This window comes from Abramis brama, assembly GCF_963993115.1.
Source record: "Abramis brama genome assembly, chromosome: 2".
NCBI lineage: Eukaryota > Metazoa > Chordata > Actinopteri > Cypriniformes > Leuciscidae > Abramis > Abramis brama.
The window spans coordinates 21,645,246-21,670,113 of record NC_139964.1 but is presented as its reverse complement, the minus strand read 5'-3'; the positions used below and the strand labels follow the sequence as shown (position 1 = coordinate 21,670,113).

General features: G+C 36.4%; 1 protein-coding gene across 1 annotated transcript in view; it reads left to right on the top strand.

Annotated features, from left to right (window-relative positions):
* LOC311077815 (complement C3-like) overlaps window positions 1-24,868 on the top strand; it is a 117,070-nt gene that overhangs the window by 66,866 nt on the left and 25,336 nt on the right. The window contains exons 27-32 of the mRNA XM_084106444.1: window positions 5,204-5,305; window positions 7,436-7,592; window positions 17,501-17,664; window positions 23,900-24,058; window positions 24,276-24,335; window positions 24,419-24,509. Coding sequence (XP_083962570.1) covers window positions 5,204-5,305; window positions 7,436-7,592; window positions 17,501-17,664; window positions 23,900-24,058; window positions 24,276-24,335; window positions 24,419-24,509 — 733 coding nt within the window. The remainder of the gene's footprint in view (window positions 1-5,203; window positions 5,306-7,435; window positions 7,593-17,500; window positions 17,665-23,899; window positions 24,059-24,275; window positions 24,336-24,418; window positions 24,510-24,868) is intronic.

The window sequence follows — 24,868 nt, the reverse complement described above, 5'->3', positions numbered from 1 at the left end:
GCTGTAACAGTGAGTTTATAAAACACATTTGTTATGGCAAGAAAAAGTCAAGAGGAAGTTGATCAGGTGTAGTGATGTTACGTTCGTGAACGAATCGTTCTTTTTGAACGAATCTTTTAGGTGAACGAATCGTTCTCGTTCACGTAATCCATTGACTCATATTTCTCGTTCACTGAAATTCCTCCCACCACAGCCGCGTGGCGCTATTGCAGCGCATGCGCAGCTCAGTGAACCGGATAGCTCTGTTTCAACCTGTCAAGAATGACTAAACCTCAAGCCAATAGCGTCCGAGTATGAGATGTGACGGAGCATGTGATTTGTTGGATGTAATGATGTGAACGAATACGCCCTTCACTGACTGACCGAGACCGAGTTGCTTTTGAGTCTGAACGAGAGAGAGATCTTCTCGTGAACGAACTGGTACATGTCGTTCGTGAACGAAAAGAACCAGCTGTTTGAACGATAATGGTGGCGAACCGATAGAGCTGGGTTTGTGTAGTCAGCATATTTGCATCAAAGAAGGAAATTAACACTTTACCATTGCAATGAAAACAGTTTAATAACGCAAGCATGGTTAAATTTAACAAAGACAAATTAACATTGTCATTTTGTACTTGACGGTTTACTTGATTTAAATTTACACTTCTCTTTACCTGCTTTTCTTTTCTTTTGTTTGTGTGTTTTAGACTTAGTTTTGTGGTATTTTACACTTTGAAAAATTTACTTTACTACTTGTGTTCATTTTGTATGATCAAAAATGAATTAATACGTTTTATTCATGTCATATGCACTTCTCTAAAAACTAAAACAAACCAAAAAATATGACAGTATTGGTTAGGTCTCATTTGCGTAACGTCAGCAAATAACATTTCAATTCGGGCTGTGAAGGAGCATGTAATTGGGTGGATCTACTGAACGAATACGCCCGTCACTGACCGAGATCGCTCTGTTTCGAGTCTGAACGAGAGAGAGATCTCGTTCGTGAACGAATTGATCAAACTGGTACATTTCGTTCGTGAATGAGAGTACTGGGTAGATCGGTCATTTAGCATGTGATTCAATCTCATTCAAAGCGCAGTTATAGGTGTGCGTATAATTGTTTATCATATTTAACATACATAACATAACTCAACGTTTAATATAATCCCAGATTTATGAATGTGTATGTCTGACCAAACAATTAAAATGTTAATTATGCAAGAAAACCTTGGTTTGGTCATCTGAACCTCTTATTTAGACTTATTTTATTAATTTAGTAAATAAGGCACAAATTTGAACAAAGCCAAATCAGTTTTTTGTTTTTTTTTACAAGTAAATACGTTCGTTAAAACATATCATAAAATACACTCTTTTTCGCCACCTGCTGCAGTATTTATATGTAATAGGAAGAAATTGTCACTGAACGAATCAGTGAACGAGTCTGAACGAATCATTTTGGTGAACGAACTGAAAATGAACGAGTCTCTGGAAAGAATCAAAATTTCCACCACTAATCAGGTGTTTTTATTCTTTTGTGATGATGTGACAATCATCTTTCAGATTTTTCCTGTATGCATTCATTGAAATTATGGGTTTGTCATATTTAGCATAAATCTGTGTATCTACAAAATGAAATCAACATTTCTGTAATCAGGTCTTCTGAAAAATAACAATCATATAGTGCATTCAATTTTATTTTACTCCTGCTTGGCTCAGACACACACAGATATCAACAATCAGCACATGAATCTCAACAATGGTGAAAAGTTTCATGTCGCAATGCATGCTGGGTTCCAGGATAATATAAAACTCCCAGCATGCACTGCTGCATGAATAATTAAAAAAAAAAAGAAATATTGCCACCATTGTTGAGATTCATGTGCTAAATTGTGATATCTCTGTGTTTCTAAAACACAGTGTAGTTCTGTTTCTCTGGTTATGCATGATGTGTTAAAAAAAAATGAGTCATAGTAATTTATTGCTGTGGTTTCACAGTAGTGCTAATGTAACACTTTTGATCGAGGATAAAACTCTGAATGAATAAGAATTAATTCCTTAGTGAATGAACAGGCTATATGATGATTTTGTCATCATAATCATTATAACTGCAATCATTCATAAACTGTGTGTGTGCACAAGTGTGACTTGCACAAAAACAGCTCAAGCAGCAAAAGAAACACTAATGTTTTAGCATCAGCATCCCAACTAAAGCAAGCACTGATCTCTATAATGGTGACTTCAAACCAAACATTTTCAATTAAACATCTCAACAACAACTTCTGTAGATGTATGAAATAAAGTCATACTGGTTAATAATAAGTGTAATAACGTGTAATGGCTGGAAGTCAGTTGTAGTTCTTGTGTTTCTCTATTTTCTGTTCGTGTGTTCCTCTTTCCTTCAGTGAATCTGCTTGTTAACAGCAGGTGTTCATCACTAATGCTCAACAATCACTTACATATTCCCTTAATTATCTCACTGCAACACTGTCAATGTTATTTTTACTCTTTGTAGTGTGGATTTTCCTGTGGGGTTGAAAGGGTTAACAGTGTAAGATAAAAAAACACACCCACAAAATGTATTTTAACAGTAATAAACTGTAAGTTATAAAACAGGTTTATACTGGCAACACTGTTGCCAGTAGTTTACAGTAAAATCTTGTTTTTTGGGTCACCATTGTGCTGAAGAGTAGAGCCTGTGCTTCAGTCCAGGAGAAGTTCTACAAACATTGATGATTTGCTGCATGTTGCTTTATTCAACAGGCAGTGATTGTGTAGTTGCTGGTCAAGTGAAAATCTTTTTGTTTACCAAAGTTTTTTTGTGGTTTGCTGTAAACTCAAAATCGAAGACCAGGAGACTTGGTTGTTTCTTCAGCAGGATTGTTTATTGAAAACACGAGCTGTCGGTAGCTGCAGTCACCAAGTCTGAATCAGTGAGATGTTCTCTTACAGTTTATATACATTTTAGAGGCAGGAACCAAAAAGACAGGTTTAGGAACCGGTTCTAGACTGAGAGTGCTGCCCACCCTAATTCACTCAGCATATCTATTCAAATGCTGAGACCCGAGTACAGGACTGGCAGGACTCTCTTGTTAAAACACAAAATCCGAGAGTCATTAAGAGTTTCTGTAAAACAGGACTGACCGGAGTCTTTTGCTAGAAAACTCTGCTAATTATCTAAATTCAATGTAAACCTAAATTAAACCTTTTAATAAATTTGGAATCCCACAGGTTTCAAATGAAATAAGTTCACAGTAATACTTTGCTCACGTTGTTAATGCTTTATAAATTTTAGTTAACACATTTAAATGACAGTTGGTCAATTTAAGGCAGTCAGTTTCCGCAAGTGAAATTAATTAACTCAAGTTTTAGTGCATTTTTACAGTAACATACTGTATATTACAGTAAAGAACTGTACAATTAACAGTAAATTACTGGCAACAGTGTTGCCAGGATTTTATTGTAAAAAAAACCTGGTAAGGTCTAACAGTGTAACTAATATGCATCAGAGACACACAGTTAAAGCAGTCAGAGAAATACTCATGTTAATAACTAAAAGGTCAAGAGCCCAACTAAAGCAAACACTGATCTCCATCATGGTGACATCAAACTTTATTCTTTTCAATAAAACTTCAACTTCTAAACCTGTTAATTCTCAATAAGAATGTTAGTATGAAAGAAATAAAGTCTGGATTGTAATAAGTGAAGATGCTGAGATCCTGAGAGATCTGGTAGTGTTTAATGTTCTGTTGGGGTTTAAAGTGTTTCTGTATGGTTTGTTTCGTCACCATTGTGTTGAAGAGTAGAGCCTGAGCTTCAGTCCAGGATGAGCAGAGAAACACTGATGAAATGCTGCATGTTGCTTTATTTAACAGTCAGTAACTGTTAGTAGTGGGAAGTTTGGATCATTTTACTGACTCGGATCTTTGAGTCTCGTTCAGCAAAATGAACGAATTGTTCATGAACAACACATCACTAGTAACTGTGTAGTTGCTGATACAGTGACGTATAGTCACAGCAAATCCTGCATGTAATTAACTGCATGTTTTTTAGTAAGAATTTCAGAAAATAAATGTGAAATAACTGTGTTTCTGTTAAAAAAGATTAATGAAGATTTCTGTAAAAGTATTTTGCACTTATTTAAATTAGGATATTTTACATTAATTTTACGTTTTTTTGTATGGCAGCCATTGCTGACAGTCATTTGACTGTTTTTTTTATGGGATTTTTTTACAGTGAAGGTGTTTGATCGTAATAATTCAGGAAATAGCTGTAAAATAACAGTGTTTTTTTCTGTAAAACATTTAAGGAAAATTTCTGTAAACGTTTTTTGCACTTCACTTAAATTAGGATATTTTACTTTATTTCTACGGTTTTTGTTTGGCAGCCATAGCTGACAGTCATTGACAGTTTTTTTAAGATTTTATTTTTTACAGTGTCCCTAATTTAATATTACTACTAATGTGATGTCATCAAGTGATGATTTGATTAATTTGTAACAAATTTGTGGGCTCAAAGTATTTTTGTGTGAAGCAGACTGTTAATCTTCATACATTTGAAACAGATGTTCAATGTTGTCAGTTTATTGAACAAGACATATAAATGTGTTCTAAAGGAAAGTGTTCTGAGTAGTCATTGATCAAAATGTATTAAAAGCATTAGTTTGTTTTAACGTAAAATAATTAGTTTGTTCCAACCTAAAACAATTAGTTTGATCAACCTTTAAAAAGTGGTTGCATGGATTTAAACTTTTCAGGTTAAACTAAATTAAATGATTTACTTTGAGTCAATGTCAAATATTTTGTGTGATTGATTACTAACATTTTTTTAAGTTGATCCAAGGTTTATATTTTTTCAGTGTGCTCAGAAGCAATCACGCTTGAGGCGTTCCCCAAAGTTGTTTTCAGAAGGGAACCCGAACAGCCAGTGATCATCATACATTTTAGTTATTTGAAAAAAAAACAACCTGATTTGATATTTTGATAATGAAATGAAAATACAGTTGCATACAACCCCACATAATTTCCATATGAACATTTGAAGAAAGATAAATTAGTAATGTCTATTCTGTCTATCTTACAATATTTTAAAGTCCTGAATGGATTCAGTTGTTGGCCACTGATTAATAACCCTAGTAAAAAGGGCTAGATTTGCTGATTTATTATAAAACGCATGTTTTTTTGTTTTGTTTTTTGGTGATATTCTGTTTATTTGTGCTTTATTCCAGGGTGGCGTAGATGGCAAATATGCCGATGCCGATGCCTCTCTGACGGCCTTTGTTGTGATTGCCATGCAAGAGGGCAGAGAGATCTGTGCTGGATCAGTTGGTGTAAGTACAGCTCTTCCACATTTTTTTCATTAAAACATTACATTCTAGATTAACAGTTAATTTGTTTGGTATTTTTTTAGATTTTTCTCTTGGGTTTAAAGCAGGGCTCAGTAATTTCGGGATTTCTTCGCTGTATTCTCGCTTTTTGCTCGCAGGTTTCTCTCTAGAGCTCCCCCCACAGCTTCGGAATAGATATTTGACAACACTGTTGTAAAAACTCGTTGGCGATTCTCAGACACCAGAGGCTAGTAGATCAACAACATCAAAGCAGATGGGATATTCTTTAAAACGTCTTCTTCATTCGGGTTCGAACAGCGTGAGGGAGCGCAATAATGACAGCATTTTAGCAGATTGCTTTTGGCCGTAAAGCAATTCGTTACATCGCGAGACCTGATATCACGCGATACTTCCTGACACGGCGGCCGGCGGCCCGCCGGCTCAAAGTTGCAAGTGCGGATTTTCCGCTCACGGGCACCAGGGGGGTGCGAAACGACCACCATTCAACCCGAAATAAGTAATATAACCATTCCAGTGACTCCGAAGCTGTTCAGTTAAGGTAAAAAAGTTACTTAGTTCACCTTTAAAGCCACACTAAGTAGAAATTGTGTTTTTGTCAAACAGCGACCCCTAGAGTCGCTGTGGAATACTTGCACTGTCGTAAATATATTAGCCTATATTAAACGTTTTTACATGATTGCAGCTAAATCACAAGTAAATAGTCTATAGTCTAGGCCTACTGTATAATTTAATGTGTTGTTTTTATTGGAATGTAAACATTACAAAATGCCAGATAACATCAATTAAGTTAAATGTACGTCGCATTATTTCATAACATTGGCCGTTATGATGTCATTAGACATGATTATTGAAATTTATCATAATAGTTTGCAAATTGTGCTCGTTTACACTATTTACAACCTCTACATTAGGCTTATTTATGTCCTGATAATTATGTGATATTGAAAGCTGTTCTCATGATAATCGCAGAAATCAACGTCAACAGCGTCGTCTGATATCCGTCAGGACTACGTGATAAATACACCTCACAACACCTGTTCAGCTGGCAAACTAATTTGTGAGGCATAGCTATCTGATTTATCAAAACGATTCAATTTACACCTGGTCACATAAATGTATTTTTGCGAAACTGATTTAAATCCGATCTTCAATTCTCGCGCTATATGCAGATTTAATGGAGTGCACGTCACTGAAAGCAACAGATATGAGCTGCATTTTATAGATCATCAGCTAAAATTTCAAAATCAAAGACCGCAATAGCCTAAGAGAGAGCAGTAAGCCTGGTAAGATCATTTCGTTTCTTTACTTTTAATGATGAAGATTGTGTGTTAAGCGTCTGCGACTTACTTTCACTTTGATTTGCGATAGTTTGCACGTTGGCTTGATGCAGTTGCTCATCTGCGGTGATGCGTGTTCCAACGCGTCGTCATATCTGGATAACATATAGCCTATAACACGCTCTCACACGTTTTTATTTATTTTTTTAGCATTTTTGGGAGGAGTACAATTTACATATGTGGTTTCAACAACCATATGCATTTACACCTGTCCAGTTTCGTCTGGAATGCGTCTCAGATCTCCTCCTGAAGTGGTTTGAGGGATCGGATTCAAATCCGTCTCAAATGCGTTTCGGAGGGCATTTAAACCTGGACTTTTTCACGATCGGATAGCTATCCGATCTGAGAAAACGCATGAAGTGGCCAGGTGTAAACAGCACCCATGACAAAAACATACGCACGAAAGCCGAAAACAAACGCTGGTGGTTGGCCTCTCACGTCCAAATTTGACGAAGTGGTGGGGGAAGTGACGTATGCCGTAAAGCAGTCAAATTTTGTAGTTCTTTTTGTGCTCTGGTTACTACCCGAACCCTGAAGTTACATAGTGCCAGTAAAAGCGATACAGACCCTGTCAGGCTATGGCAGACGTGTCATTCAACCTATTGTAAGTCGATGTACCATCACAAGGATCTTGGAAATATATTATGAAGGTTGAAAAGTTCCATGTTGTTGCTTTAACCTCTTCCAATGTTTTGTTTACCAAAAACATTAAAAATGAACAGTTGTTTTTTCCTTCTCTTCCTCTTGATTTAAACATTGCACACACACTTTATAGAGTCTGGATGAAAGTATCAGGAGGGCTGTTGCATTCTTGAAAGTTCGACTTCCACAACTGACCAATCCTTACGCTGTTGCGTTGACTTCTTACGCCATAGCCAATGCTGAAACACTCAATAAAGACATCTTGATGAGGCATTCCACCCAAGGAGAAGGTCAGTCACACCAACAAGTCATCAAAATGTGTTGTGCTTCATTTAACATGGAACAATAAAATAAACTAGAGTGGAAATTTCTAAAGAATTATGTAAGTTTTGTGGTGTTATGATTGCTGCTTGTCTAGGGCCCTTTGAAATCCGTTTTATTTTTTCTCAAATTCCGTTTTTTTTTTTTTTTTTTTTTTTAATTCCGTTTTTTGGGAATTTATTTTCAGCCCTTTCGGATTTTTCGGATTTGCTTGTTTTCTTTTCACTTCTAAGCAGTATTGATCTTTAAAAATTCAGTTACACAAACTCACAATTCAGCTTTTTTTATTTAAACTGTTAATATATTCAGCAAAGCACATTCAAATTTCTCCAAAATTCAGCCAAACCTTTAACAAATCTCTGGCCAAAAATAACAGTAACATGAAGGCAACAGTTACAAGGTAGGATTGATGAATATTAAATTAAAGATTAAATTAGCCTTTAAATCATTTTTCACAAAGAATGTTTTATAAATAGATAAACATCACATATTTAAGCCTTTAAATAATTTTTATAAAAAGAATGAGTCAAAAAAGATAAATTACTGAAATTTACAAATACAATGCATATTAGCTTATCTTTTATTATTAACACTCTCAGAAAAAAAGGTACAAAAGCTGTCGCTGCGGCGGTACCTTTTCAAAAGGTACACTTTTGTACAGAGTTGTATAGTCCAGGGGTCAGAAAGTAAAAGTCCTGCCATATGTTTATTCCACCCATGAACTCAGCAGCTGATTTCACTAATTAGTTCTCTCTCCTGTCTGAATTAGCAAATCCAGGTGACTGGAATAAAATACCGAGGAGGACTTTTACTTTCTGAACCTGGACTTTACACCTCTGCATAGCAATGTCACATGTCAGCCAAGAGCAAAGAAATAAACTAGAACTGGACCTTATCGTAGCCACAAAATCTGTGTATATTAAATATGGAGTAATTTCAGCCACAATCTTAGATGAAATCAAATGAAGACAAGAGACATTAAATCTGTGAAGATCTCAGCAGAGGAGGATTAAACAACTCCACAAACAGCATTACCAGCTTCACTTATTACTAACCAGACTGACTTTATTTCTGTCAGACGTCTACAGAAGTTTTATTGAGAATTAATAGAGGTTTAACTCTGTTTCATTAGTATGAAGGACTAAAAATGACAGAACGAAAAATAAATAAATAAATAAATAAAAGTAGAAATAAATAAATAAATAAATGCAGAAATAATAGTGAAAATAAATACATTTTGGTAATATAAACGGCTATTTCTGTATTTTTACATGTATTTATTTATTTATTTATTTATGCATTTCTATATGTATTTATTTATGTATTTATACATTTATTTATATATTTATGTATTTATATATTTATTTATTTATATATTTATATATGTATTTATTTATACATTTATTTATTCCTACATTTATTTATTTCTGTATTTCCACATTTCTACATTTATTTTTCCCTGCGCATGTATGCTAATTGACCAATGGCTAAGCCACGCCCCCAAACGCGATGAGCCAATCACAGTACGCATAGCTAACCCAATAAAACTCGGACATTCTCTGCTTGCTTCCTCGTCCATTGCAATGCATTGCGGTTACAGTTGTAGGTTACAGTTTGACAAGAGTTTACAGTTTGACAAAAGCACAATGTTGTGTTTTACACAAATATAAGTAGGCTAAACACTTTGCAGTTTTAATTATGTCCTGTATGAACAAAATGGAGTATGTTTTTATGTTTCCACTGTTCGATCGCGCCCGCTCTCTGACACACACACACACACACAGACACACACACAAACACACAAACACATTCCAGCAATGCAATCTTGACATCGCAGCCTGTTCATTATTCTGCGTTCACACCAAACGCGAATAGAGCGTCAAATTCGCGCGTATCCGCGTCTAGTTCACGCTTGAACATTTTGAATCCAAAGCGAATAGGACACGCGTATAAAGCGAGCGTTTGAAGCGAAATAGCACCAAACTATAACGTTTACACTGTGAACTGTAAATCTTTGTTCTGGAGCTGAAGCTTATCGACCTTCTCAACTATAAAATTATTATTATAACCCTCCAATGCATATTTAAGGCCCTTTTGGTGACATCGAGATGATATATAATCTTTCTGTCTCCAAAAAATCATCAATTGACTCCTGTGAAATGTCTCCTACTGTGACAGCTGCCAAAGCGCCTGTTACCGAATGTTGACTGTTTGTCCGAGTGAGTGGAGGGGGCGTGGTTAGCCATTGGTCAATTAGCATACATGCGCAGGGAAAAATAAATGTAGAAATGTGGAAATACAGAAATAAATAAATGTAGAAATGTGGAAATACAGAAATAAATAAATGTAGAAATGTGGAAATACAGAAATAAATAAATGTAGGAATAAATAAATGTATAAATAAATACATATATAAATATATAAATAAATAAATATATAAATACATAAATATATAAATAAATGTATAAATACATAAATAAATACATATAAAAATGCATAAATAAATAAATAAATACATGTAAAAATACAGAAATAGCCATTTATAATACCAAAATGTATTTATTTTCACTATTATTTCTGCATTTATTTATTTATTTCTACTTTTATTTATTTATTTATTTATTTTTCGTTCTGTCATTTTTAGTCCTTCATACATTTGAAGTCACCATAACAGTGATAAATGTTTCCATTAGTTGGGCTCTTAACTCTTATTATATCTTTTATCTTCTTTGGCTGCTGGGACAGTGTGTTTGTTGAACACATTTACTGCAGCAAAGAAAGCTAAAGTGAAATGAGATCAGGTGATCTTGGTTACCTGTTGATGGTTTTATAATCATCATGAAATAGACTGATTCACTGAGGTTTTTATAATCTAACAATTATGTTGTTCCACTAATATATTCACATCACAAACCTTGTGTTATTGCAGCATGAGATCCAGCAATATATCAATCGGTTTAAATCTTTTAACAAGGCTGAAACAAAAAATCTGACCTATGCTGACACACACAGATATCAACAATCAGCGTATGAATCTCAACAATGGTGACAATCACAAATAATATTTAGATAAACAGATCAACTCAGAACATCACTGAAAAGCTACTAATTCACAACAAAAACAACAGCAAAAAAATGAATGTAAATATTTAGAATTAAACAAAATAATAGGACAATTCAGCTGCATAATTTATTCATGCTGCAATGCATGCTGGGAGTTTTGTACTATGCTGGTACCCAGCATGCATTGCAGCAAGGTACTTTTGATTGTCACCATTGTTGAGATTCATACGCTGATTGTTGATGTCTGTGTGCATCATATAAACTAGCTTTTGCATGCCCATGTTTGTTGAAGTCTTCTAACTACTGGATCTCATGCTTTAGTAACACAGGAATCAGATTAAAATATTTCACTTAATCAGTCTATTTCATGACAATTATAAAACCATCACCAGATAACCATGATCACCTGATCTCATTTCACTTTAGCTTTCTTTGCTCCTGCAAATGTGTTTGACAAACACACTGTCACAGCGGCCAAAAACGTCAAGAGATGTAAAAAGAGTTTAGAGCCCAACTAATGGAAACATTTATCACTGTTATGGTGACTTCAAATGAAACAGAGTTAAACCTCTGTTAATTCTCAATAAAACTTTTGTAGACGTCTTGACAGAAATAAAGTCAGTCTGGTTAGTAATAAGTGAAGCTGGTAATTTTGTTTGTGGAGTTGTTTAATCCTCCTCTGCTGAGATCTTCACAGATTTAATGTCTCTTGTCTTCATTTGATTTCATCTAAGATTGTGGCTGAAATTACTCCATATTTAATATACACAGATTTTGTGGCTACGATAAGGTCCAGTTCTGGTTTATTTATTTGCTCTTGGCTGACATGTGGCATTGCTATGCAGAGGTGTAAAGTCCAGGTTCAGAAAGTAAAAGTCCTCCTCAGTATTTTGTTCCAATCACCTGGATTTGCTAATTCAGACAGGAGAGAGAACTAATTAGTGAAATCAGCTGACTGAGTTTATGGGTGGAATAAACACATGGCAGGACTTTTACTTTCTGACCCCTGGACTATACAACTCTGCTTTTAGCTAAAGAGTACATATTAGTCCCTCAAAGGTACATATTAGCAGAGGTGGGTAATCCAGGGGCCAACGAGTAAAAGTCCTGCCATATGTTTATTCCACCCATGAACTCAGTCAGCTGATTTCACTAATTAGTTCTCTCTCCTGCTAATTTAGAAAATCCAGGTGATAGGGCTGGGCGATATATCGCACGATATTGTTATGCGCATCTCGTCAGTAAAGCCGGTTCCTTGATTAGTAGTAAATCGCCTTCACCTGCTTTCAGATGGAACGGCATTTACTACAAAGAGCCGTAGTTAACTGACAAGCTGAGCCATATCACATTAATATCGCGGACGTATCGCCAGCAATAATTAATGCGATATGGCTCAGCTTGTCAGTTAACTACGGCTCTTTGTACACAGCAAAAACTCCAGTGTTAATTTAACACTCCTGGGAGTGTATATGAACACTCAAGAGTGTTGAAGTTAATGAGATAATTAAGTGATTAATTTAGTGATTATTGAGCATTATTGAAGACACCTGATGTTAACAAGCAGAATCACTGAAGGAGAAAATCAGAGAATCACAAAACTGCTGCTAACAAGTTAAACCAAACTATTTCAATAAGTTTTATTTTTCAGATCACAGCATGATTTTGTCAAAACATAACCAACACTATCAGATCACATTTTACTTTTTTCATTTAACTGTTATAAATCAATAACAGCAGACGAACAACAGTAAAAATTAAAGTAATCATGTAAGGTTCAAGAGCCCAACTAAAGCAAACACCCATCACCATAATGGTAAATTACAATTTGTGATTTTCTCCTTCAGTGATTCTGCTTGTTAACATCAGGTGTCTTCAATAATGCTCAATAATCACTTAATTAATCTCTTAATTATCTCATTAACTTTAACACTCTTGAGTGTTAATTTAACACTCATATTTTAACACTTTTTACACTCTTGAGTGTGGACTCATATACACTCCCAGCCCCAGGAGTGTTAATTTAACACCGCTCCATCTGAAAGCAGGTGATGGTGATTTACTACTAATCAAGGGAACCGGCTTTACTGACGAGATGCGCATAACAATATCGTGCGATATATCGCCCAGCCCTAGAACAAAATACTGAGGAGGACTTTTACTTTCTGAACCTGGACTTTACACCTCTGCATAGCAATGCCACATGTCAGCCAAGAGTAAAGAAATAAACCAGAACTGGACCTTATCGTAGCCACAAAATCTGTGTATATTAAATATTGAGTAATTTCAGCCACAGTCTAAGATGAACTTATGGCAGGACTTTTACTCGTTTGACTCTGCTAATATGTACCTTTGAGGGACTAATATGTACTCTTTAGGTACAAAAGTGTACCTTTTGAAAAGGTACTGCCACAGTGACAGCTTTTGTACCTTTTTTTCTGAGAGTGAATAGTAAAATTTGGTCCGATTTTCCCGCGTCGTCTGTCATTGCTATGCAACCATGCACTGCGCTCTCAACGACAAAGAAGTTTTAGTAGCTAATAGATTTCCACCACCGAAAAACGCTTGCTGTAGCTCTGCTACAAGATTTATTTATGGAGAAGAGAAAAACACCAAGTGTTTGTGGTGCACCCCCATCAGAGGTGGAAAGTCCAGGGGTCAGAAAGTAAAAGTCCTGCCATATGTTTATTCCACCCATGAACTCACACAGCAAAAACTCCAGTGTTAAATGAACTCTCCTAGGAGTTTATTTGGCTCCAGACTCAAGAGTGTTGAAGTTAATGAGATAATTTAGTGATTGATTGAGTGATGATTGACCATTATTGAAGACACCTGATGTTAACAAGCAGAATCACCAAAGGAGAAAATCTCTTTTTTAAAGTTACCATTATGGTGATCAGTGTTTGCTTTAGTTGGGCTCTTGACCCTTAAACTTTTGACGTTAGATTTAGTTTGGCTGCTGTAACTGAGTTATAACTCTCAGATGAACAAAGAAAAAAGCTGATCAAGTGGTGTTGGTTATATTTTAACATATTCATCATTTGACCTGAATCATTAAACTCATTTAGAGTCTAATTTTATACATTATATATTGGTCATTACAACATCACTGTGATTCTACAGAATAAGATCCAGAATTTTCAGTAAAAATGACAGTTGGTCAATTTAAGGCAGTCGGTTTTACAGAAACCGACTGGCTTAAATTGACCAACTGTCATTTAAATGTATTAACTAAAATTTGAACGCATTAATAAAGTGAGCAAAGTATTACTGTGAACTTATTTCATTTGAAACCACAAAAAAAGGGTAAATAAAGAGATTTCCACTGTACAAGCAACTATACATTCACTGCCTTTTTAATAAAGCAACATGCAGCGTATTATCAATGTTTGTAGATCTTCTCCTGGACTGAAGCACAGGCTCTACTCTTCTGCACAATGGTGACCCAAAAAACAAGATTTTACAGTAAAATACTGGCAACAGTGTTGCCAGTATATGTAAGTGATTGTTGAGCATTAGTGATGAACACCTGCTGTTAGAACAGAAAATAGAGAAACACAAGAACTTCAACTGACTTCCAGCCATTACACATTATTACACTTATTATTAACCAGTATGACTTTATTTCTGTCATACATCTACAGAAGTTGTTATTGAGATGTTTAATTGAAAATGTTTGGTTTGAAGTCACCATTATAGAGATTAGTGTTTGCTTTAGTTGGGATGCTGATGCTAAAACATTGTATTTCTTTTGCTGCTTGAGCTGTGTTTTTGTAAGTCACACTTGTGCACACACACACACAATTTATAAATGATTGTGGTTATGTTGATTATGGTGATAAAATCATCATATTGCCTGTTCATTCACTAAGGAATTCATTCCTACTCATTCAGAGTTTGATTCTCAATCAAAAGTGTTACATTACCACCACTGTGAAACCACAGCAATGACTCATTTTTTTTTAACACATCATGCATAAACCAAAAAAAAACAAAAAAAAAACAGAGCTATGCTGTCTTTCAGAAACACAGAGATATCACAATTTAGCACATGAATCTCAACAATGGTGGCAATATTTTTTTTATTATTCATGCAGCAGTGCATGCTGGGAGTTTTATATTATCCTGGAACCCAGCATGCATTGCGACATGAAACTTTTGATTGTCACCATTATTGAGATTCATGTGCTGATTGTTGATGGCTGTGTGTGCCTGAGTCAAGTAGGAGTTAAAAATGTTTTAATGCACTCTGATTACAATATTTTTCAGAAGACATGACTACAGAAATGTTGATTTCATGTTGTAGATTCACAGATAAATATGCAACACCCACAAATTCAAAGTATTTATAGAGAAAAGATCTGAAAATCAGACATGTCCAGTAGGGCTGGGCGATTTAAATCGCGATATTGTTATGCGCATCTTGTCAGTAAAGCCGGTTCCTTGATTAGTAGTAAATCGCCATCACCTGCTTTCAGATGGAGCGGCATTTAGGGCTGATGACATAATTAAGTGATTAATTTAGTGATGCTTGAGCATTATTGAAGACACCTGATGTTAACAAGCAGAATCACTGAAGGAGAAAATCACAAATTGTAAGTTACCATTAAGGTGATGGGTGTTTGCTTTAGTTGGGCTCTAGACCATTATATGTTTACTTTAATATTTACTGTTGTTTGTCTGCTGTTATTGATTTATAACAGTTAAATTAACAAAGTAAAATGTTATCTTATAGTGTTGGTTATGTTTTGACATAATCATGCTGTGATCTGAAAAAGGAAACTTATTGATATAGTTTGATTTAACTTGTTAGCAGCAATTTTGTGATTCTTCAGCCTACGATTATCAGTACTTTAATTCAAAATATTTAATAAACATTGTTCTGATCAAAAGATATTCGGACAAATTCATTTAAAACACAGACATCAATAATCAGCCTGTGAATCTCAACAATGGTGACAATAATAAAACATGTTGCAGTGGCTGCCACCAATCACAACTCATTAATGGCTCCCATCATGCATTGCAGTATGAATAAATTATGATCTGAATTGTCTATGTAATTTACTTTTCCTAATGGAATATTCTGCTCATCACCATTGTTGAGATGCATAGGCTGAATCTTGACATCTGTGTGTGCCTAAAAGAATGATTTTTTTTAAACAACTTTTAAGAAATCCTTTATATTATATCAAAAATTCTGGGCATTATTCACAGTTATGCTGTAACCAACAACATAAATCGAAGTCAGAAAGAAGGATCTTAATGAGTTCAGTGATCAAGTTCAAATGATGATTGTCATAATATAACCAACACCATCAGATCACTTTTTTTCTTTGTTCAACTGGCGATTATAAGCCAGATACAACAGCCAAACAAAATCTAAAGTTAATAATATATGGGTCAAGAGTCCAACTAAAGCAACCATTGATCGTCATAACGGTGGCTTACAATTTGAGATTTTCTCCTTCAGTGATTCTGCTTGTTAACATCAGGTGTCTTCAATAATGTTCAATCATCACTAAATTAATCACTTAATTATCTCATTAACTTAAACACTCTTGAGTGTGGACTCATACACTCCCCAGGAGTGTTAATTTAACACAGGAGTGTTTGCTGTGTACAAAGAGCCGTAGTTAACTGACAAGCTGAGCCATATCGCATTAAATATCGCTGGCGATACGTCCGCGATATTGATGTGATTTGGCTCAGCTTGTCAGTTAACTACGGCTCTTTGTAGTAAATGCCGCTCCATCTGAAAGCAGGTGAAGGCGATTTACTACTAATCAAGGAACCGGCTTTACTGACGAGATGCGCATAACAATATCGCGATTTAAATCGCCCAGCCCTAATGTCCAGGATGAATGTTTAATCATCACAAAAGTCAAAAACACCTGATCATCTTCCTCTTGACTTTTTTTTGCACAACAAATGTGTTTTATAAACTCACTGTTACAGCAGCCAGAGAGAGATGAATGGTAATAAGTCAAGGGACAAGAGACCAACTAAAGCAAATACTGATCTCCATCATGGTGACAACAAACTTTATTATTATCTAAATCTCTGTTAATTCTCAACAAGAACTTTTGTACATGTATGAAAGAAATAATCGTAAACTGGTTTGTAAACTGGTTTCACACTCAGTGTGGCTGGAAGTCAATTGTAGTTTCTGTTTCTCTTTTTTCTGTTCTTGATTCTCTGTCGTTCAGTGATTCTGCTTATCAGGTGTTCATCAGTTTCTCAATTCACTCACTTCTTTTCATTCACTCTGTCAAGGGGACTATATTAGTGAACTACTGTAGGGAATAGTGAATGAGGGTATAGGGTGTGATTTGGAAAACAGCCTCTGAGTGTCGACTTTGAGAGCTGTTAATTCACAGTATATTCCTGTAGGCTATTTTTGTTTTCTACGGTATATTACTGTTTTAATGGAAAATGGTATGATATTGTCAGAATTTGGCCTTTTTTTACAGCAAGGGTTAACAGTGTGGCTCTGTGGGCATTATTGTCCGACTACGAATGAAATGAACACCGCAACTGAGAGTTTCTGTTCTGATATTATCAGATTAGATTGTCCTAGCTCTTAGCGTGAGCTCGTGAGGCTCCGCCCTTTTCTCCTTCAGTGATTCTACTTGTTAACATCAGGTGTCTTCAATAATGCTCAATCATCACTCAATTAATCACTTAATAATCTCATTAACTTCAACACTCTTGAGTGTTCATTTAACACTCATATTTTAACACTATGACAGATTACCCTTCACGCTCCAGCTTCATCTCCACAATTGTTTCTATTCCTGTTTTGTGATTGAAACAGCCGGTACGTTCTGGACTGTCGCTGGAGAGCGTCATCACTCACGGGAGGCGACGGCCTATGCTGTGCTGGCACTTGTGAAAGACAAAGACTTTGAAAAAGCAGGAGAGGCAGTGCACTGGCTGGGCAGACAACAGGACCACAATGGTGGTTATGGCACCACACAGGTACTCTAACATCTCATCATTTCACTGTAGCTTGAGTTGACAATAGCAGTAGCTTGAGCTTACTGGGGGGGGGGGGGGATAAATAATTATGAAATAAATTATTTAATCCAAAACCTAAACAATAAATAGATTAAAATGTGTTTCTTTGAGTGCCTTGCGATTGCTTAGCAACGCGTCATATCTGAACGGACTGCAAAAAAGCGCGCTGCACCTGAAGTGACAGGGAAGTGGAGAGATGAGCGGGCCGCGATATTTTTTTTCAATGGCTAATTTCATTGCGGACAGTTCTGGTAAAACTGGCGATGACCAACTCGAAAATAGTGTAACATAAACGACTCTGGGTAAATGCGAATTAGCTCAAGGATATAGGGAATTTTGGAAATATTAATAATCATAACTCATGGTCATAATTCATAAGTCGCATGTACATTTACTTTATCAATTATCGAGATTACCTTGTTCTGTAACTGGTCTGGTCATCAGTCATTCGTCCAGCGAATAAATGTAAGATTATCACAGTTAAGAAGTGGTATTTACAAACTCCAAGAAAGTTTATCTTCTGGCCACGAACATCAAACTTTCTGAGTTTATTAATTAAAACTACTCAATGTAGTCTATAATATCGAGCTTGTAGCTTAATTAGATCTTTTAATTTCATTGACTTTATAAGGTGGGTTTTCAAACACAGAGACAGTGAAAAGTATAAATGGATTTTAATAAATGCAAAACTAGAGAGATTATATGAGCTACAAATATAAACGTACGTAAAAATGCAAACAATAAAAACAAACAAACATTTAACCAAACAAGAACATACGTGATCAGAATGAATGAAAGAAAGAAAGGAAGAAGGATATAGAGAGAAGGGAAAAGCTAGTAATTATTACATACAGAACCTAATTTCACAAGACACCGGGAATCAGCTTTAGACAGATAAATATACTTTCAAGTTTGGTCTCTGTTCGAGTGATGCTGAGGCAGGAAGCGTGGACGGTGTCCTGTTTCTGCTGCGTCTTCCGGTGTCGCGGGAAGCTTGAAAGGCTCACTGAATGTAACGTTTACCGGAAAATAAGATTCATCTCCCGTGAAGGAAGAGGCAAATATATATATCTTAGTTGCAAAAACGGCAGCTACGACTCGAACATGTGTTTGTTCGATAGAGAAGGCCGGAGCTTTCTTCAGATGTTCCTTGAAGACGGGGAGAAGAGGAGGAAGGGTGAGAGATCAGGGTAAGAGAGAGAGAAGAGAAAAGAGTTTATCCTCTTAAAGACATCTGTTTACGCCCTCTTTTTAGGACAACAGCGAATCGGATCTTCTGATCTGAAGTGGGAAAAAGTTTCTTTGTTTGTGAAGAAACGCCTACTTTGACTTTGTATTATGTGAGAGATATAATTCGTACTTTCTCTTTTGGCAAGATAATACCCATAAGCATACATTTCACTGTAATCTCATACATATATGCAATTCCGTGAGATCGCTACGATTAGAATGATATCTAAAAATGTACAGAATATGGGAATACAGGTATATGCATTTCAAATGTAGATTTCTGAGCATTTTCGGTATCAATTGATTACTACGATAGAACAAAGTCCAGAGTGTGTTTGTGCGTGCGTGCGTGCGTGCGTGTGTGTGTCTGTTGCATCCCGTGGTACGCGTACCACGTGAGGGGTTGGGGGTTTAATTGGAAACGCCAGTCTCAGAGACAAAGGTAGTATTGTATGCAAACACTGATCAGCCTTCGTTGATTTCATTAAGTCGTGGTAAACATTAACCAGCGATCTGCTTGCACCCTTGGAGACATGCTACCAGGCCACATTATTCAACGCTTTCTGAATACGAACATGTATATGCTCATATGTGTTTTAGCATGAGAGAAACAATCAGGATTCGCTAATTCAGACCATCTGGCCGGATGTCATTGTCATTGTTGCTGAGAGAGAGAGAGAGAGAGAGAGAGAGAGAGAGAGAGAGAGAGAGAGAGAGAGAGAGAGAGAGAGAGAGAGAGAGAGAGAGAGAGAGAGAGAGAGAGAGAGAGAGAGAGAGAGAGAGAGAGAGAGAGAGAGAGAGAGAGAGAGAGAGAGAGAGAGAGAGAGAGAGAGAGAGAGAGAGAGGGGGAGAGAGAGAGGGAGAGAGAGGGAGAGGTATGGATACCTCATAATACCTCATACATTAGGTATGGATATAGGGCTGGGCGATATATCGCACGATATTGTTATGCGCACGATATTGTTATGCGCGTCTCATCAGTAAAGCCGGTTCCCTTGATTAGTAGTAAATCGCCATCACCTGCTTTCAGATGGAGCGGTGTTAAATTAACACTCCTGGGGCTGGGAGTGTATATGAGTCCACACTCAAGAGTGTAAAGTGTTAAAATATGAGTGTTAAAATAACACTCAAGAGTGTTAAAGTTAATGAGATAATTAAGTGATTAATTAAGTGATTTTTGAGCATTATTGAAGACACCTGATGTTAACAAGCAGAATCACTGAAGGAGAAAATCACAAATTGTAAGTTACCATTATGGCAATGGGTGTTTGCTTTAGTTGGGCTCTTGGACCTTATATGTTTATTTCAATTTTTACTGTTGTTCGTCTGCTGTTATTGATTTATAACAGTTAAATGAACAAAGTAAAGTGTGATCTTATAGTGTTGGTTATGTTTTGACATAATCATGCTGTGATCTGAAAAAGGAAACTTATTGAGATAGTTTGGTTTAATTTGTTAGCAGCAGTTTTGTGATTCTTCAACCTACGATTATCAGTACTTTACTTATAATTCAAAATATTTAATAAACATTGTTCTGATCAAAAGACTTTCAAATTAATTAATTTAGAAACACAGACATCAATAATCAGCCTGTGAATCTCAACAATGGTGACAATAATAAAGCATGTTGCAGTGGCTGCCACCAATCACAACTCATTAATGTCTCCCATCATGCATTGCGGTATGAATAAATTATGATCTGAATTGTCTATGTAATTTACTTTTCCTAATTGAATATTCTGCTCGTCACCATTGTTGAGATGCATAGACTGAATCTTGACGTCTGTGTGTGCCTAAAAGAAAGATTTTTTTTTTTAAACAACTTTTAAAAAATCCTTTATGTTATATCAGAAATTCTGGATATTTATGCAGATTCACGGTTATGCTGTAACCAAATCGAAGTCAGAAATAAGGATCTTAATGAGTTCAGTGATCAAGTTCAAATGATGAATGTCATAATATAACCAACACCATCAGATCACATTTTTTCTTTGTTCATCTGGCAGTTATAACTCAGTCACAACAGCCAAACAAAATCTAAAGTTAATAATTTATGGGTCAAGAGCCCAACTAAAGCAAACAATAATCGCCATAACGGTGGCTTACAATTTGTGATTTTCTCCTTCAGTGATTCTGCTTGTTAACATCAGGTGTCTTCAATAATGTTCAATCATCACTAAATTAATCACTTAATTAGCTCATTAACTTAAACACTCTTGAGTGTTCATATACACTCCCAGGAGTGTTAATTTAACACTGGAGTTTTTGCTGTATACAAAGAGCCGTAGTTAACTGACAAGCTGAGCCATATCGCATTAATTATCGCTGGCGATACGTCCGCGATATTGATGTGATTTGGCTCAGCTTGTCAGTTAACTACGGCTCTTTGTAGTAAATGCCGCTCCATCTGAAAGCAGGTGATGGTGATTTACTACTAATCAAGGAACTGGCTTTACTGACGAGATGCGCATAACAATATCGCGATTTAAATCGCCCAGCCCTATATATACGACAACAGGCGATTCCGTGGCGCCAAATCCGTTGTGTGTTATTTGTGGTGAAAAACTGTAAGCTGGTTTTCGTTCATATTTGTGAAGCAGACCTTTTTAAATTTCGTTTTATTGTATCCTGGAATTTGTGTGCATTGTTTTGGATGCATATGTTTTTTATGGATGCTCAGGAAGAACAGCTTGTCTTGTGCACAGCTACAAATATAGTAATATCAATAAGCAGTTCATGCTCACATTAAAATAGTTTTGTTCTCATTGGTCTGATCTGGTATTTTTTGTTAAAGGTTAAAGCTTAATCTCTAATTTTATACTTTTAAAAATGATTGGCTGAAATCACTAAGTTATGTGTTTGCTATTGTACTCTGAAACTGTCTGACTGTTGAAACTGGCTCTTATTTTCATACAATTAGCCTTTGTTGTCACCTGTTGGTGAGTGAAAACACTAAGTTGCTGTTGAAGTGATTGTCTTTAGTGGTTCTGGAGAGATTTGACAGGTGAAATGGACTGGTATTTTCATACAATTTGCCATTACTGCCACCTGCTAGTGAGTGAGTGCTGTGTGAGTTGCTTTTGAAGTAGGGCTGCACGATATTGTTATGCGCATCTCCTCAGTAAAGCCGGTTCCTTGATTAGTAGTAAATCACCATCACCTGCTTTCAGATGGAGCGGCATTTACTACAAAGGGCCGTAGTTAACTGACAAGCTGAGCCATATCGCATTAATATCGCGGACGTATCGCCAGCGATAATTAATGCGATATGGCTCAGCTTCAGGGAAGTCGTTAGGCCTATTTTAGGGGGGGCTGAAGCTACCCCAAAATGTTCCTAAGCCCCCCTAAATGATAATAAGAACAACAATAACAATTCGATTTATCAATAACCGTATCCTCATTCATATTAGACGCAAGTCACGCAACAAATGATATATATCCAGCTACAAAAAAATAGCCACAAAGTCGATGATGCCAGTCATCACTGAACCACTGAACACTGTTGCCAGTAGTTTACTGTAAAATCTTGTTTTTTGGGTCACCATTTTGCTGAAGTAGAGTAGAGCCTGTGCTTCAGTCCAGGAGAAGATCTACAAACATTGATGATATGTTGCATGTTGCTTTATTTAACAGACAGTGACTATATAGTTGCTGGTCCAGTGGAAAGCTCAAAGTTTTGCTGTGGTTTCAAATGAAATAAGTTCACAGTAATACTTTGCTCACATTATTAATGCATTATAAATTTTAGTTAATAAATTAAATGACAGTTGGTCAATTTAAGGCAGTCTGCAAGTAAAATTAGTTAACTCAAGTTTTAGTGCATTTTTACAGTAACATACTGTAGATTACAGTAAAGAACTGTACAATTAACAGTAAATTACTGGCAACAGTGTTGCCAGTATTTTACTGTAAAAAAACCTGGTAAGGTCTAACAGATAGAGAAAAAACTGATGTTAAAAAGTCAAGGGTCAGCATCCCAACTAAAGCAAACACTGATCTCTATAATGGTGACTTCAAACCAAACATTTTAAATTAAACATCTCAATAAAAACTTCCGTAGATGTATGACAGAAATAAAGTCATACTGATTAATAATAAGTTGAGTTGAGTGAGTTGAGTGAACCGAACTCGAAAGGGAACAAACAAAACAAGGCCTACAAATTAATGAAATAACATTATACTGACAGGTAATATGTAATGGTATTAGATGATTTCTTAAAAAACACTTTCAATAAAAATTTGCATGTTTTTATGCATGTTTGGGGATGTCATTGCATTAACACCATTCTGACCAGTGTCGTGTTTTGAGTGCTTTGAAAGAGCAAATCATTTTACGAAGCAATTGATTCAAAGTTTCAAAAATCTTTTGGCGCTTTTCCACTACACAGTACCTCAGCTCGCCTCGACTCGACTCGACTCGGCTCTGTTTGGTTTTCCACTGTGAAAAAGTTGTACCTGTACCTGCTTCCAGGTACTTTTTTTCGTACCACCTCCGGCGAGGTTCTAAGCGGGCTGAGGCGAGCTGAGGCGAGCTGAGGCGATACTAAAATGTGACATGAATACACGGCAGACTGCTGATTGGTCAGAGAGAATTGTCACTATTCACTGCGTCATCATTGCACGCGCCAGACGGAGTATCCTGAATAAAAAACAGCAAAAACAAAAACAAAAACATCCAAAAACAGCATACACTCGATTTCCTCCATTGTCCTGTGTGTGTGGGTAGTGGGTGTGTCTCGCGTGTCTCGCGTAAAAGATTAAGTCACGGCAGTTTCCTGTGGCGTCGCTATGACGACCAGGTACTATTGTGGAGGTACTATCTGCAATGGAAAACGGAGCGAAAAGCGAGCCGAGCAGAGTCGAGTCGAGCTGATACTGGTAATGGAAAAGCGCCATTTGTTTCTCACATCATTACATTTTAGTCACAGTCCAGAGATGTCTTTGAATGCTGTTCTGCACTTTCCAGACGACCATCATGGTGTTCCAGGCCGTGGCAGCGTATCGCACGCAGGTGAAGGACCGACAAAACTTCAATCTGGAAGTGGAGCTGTCAGTGGCAGGAAGAAGCAAACCTGTCAAATGGACCATTAAAAGAGACAATGTGCATCTTAAACGGTCAGACAAGGTGAGGAGAAACTCATCAAGATTGTTCAAATGGTTCCTACTTAATTTTTCTATAGATTATTTGTTGTATTATGGGAGATTTTGTGTTTGTCATACATCATTTTTAATTGTCTATGTCAAATTAATTGTCTAAGTGTTGTGTTTGATCAATGAAACCTTCAGGTATCTCTACTATCATGGATTTGATTATTCTGATAATATCTGCGTTCACTCAACAGGTGGAGATCAACAAGGACTTCAGTGTGACGGCTAGAGGAACTGGAACAGCCACTCTCTCAGTGAGTGTTCATGAGCGTTTATACGGTCAACAGCAAGATTAAAGCGTTTGAACATCTAATCTGAGACGTGCTGCTCTTTTCAGGTTCTGACGCTGTACTACGCCAGACCTGTTGAGAAGAAGTCTGACTGTACACGCTTTGATCTGACTGTTAAAATGGAAAAAGCTCCTGAAAGTAAGACTGACTGAGTTCAGAGCCTTTCCGTAGCACTTTTCACACTGTGCTTAACCCCGGGTTATCTTCACTCTAAACCCTGTGTTTAACCCCAGGTATACCTCTATAGAGCACATGTGTCAAACTCAAGGCCCGCGGGCCTAATCCGGCCCGCCACATTATTTTATATGGCCCGCGAGAGCATATGGATTTTTTTAAAATTAGGGATGCAACGAAATTTAGGCTGCCGAAAATTTTCGGCCGAAAATAACATTTTCGTTTTTTGGCAGAAAGATACTAAAAAGCCGGCGCCCCTCCGTGTTCGGCGATGGTTTGACTCTGGCTCAGCGTGTTAAATGACTTTGCGTGCGAGTCCGCTT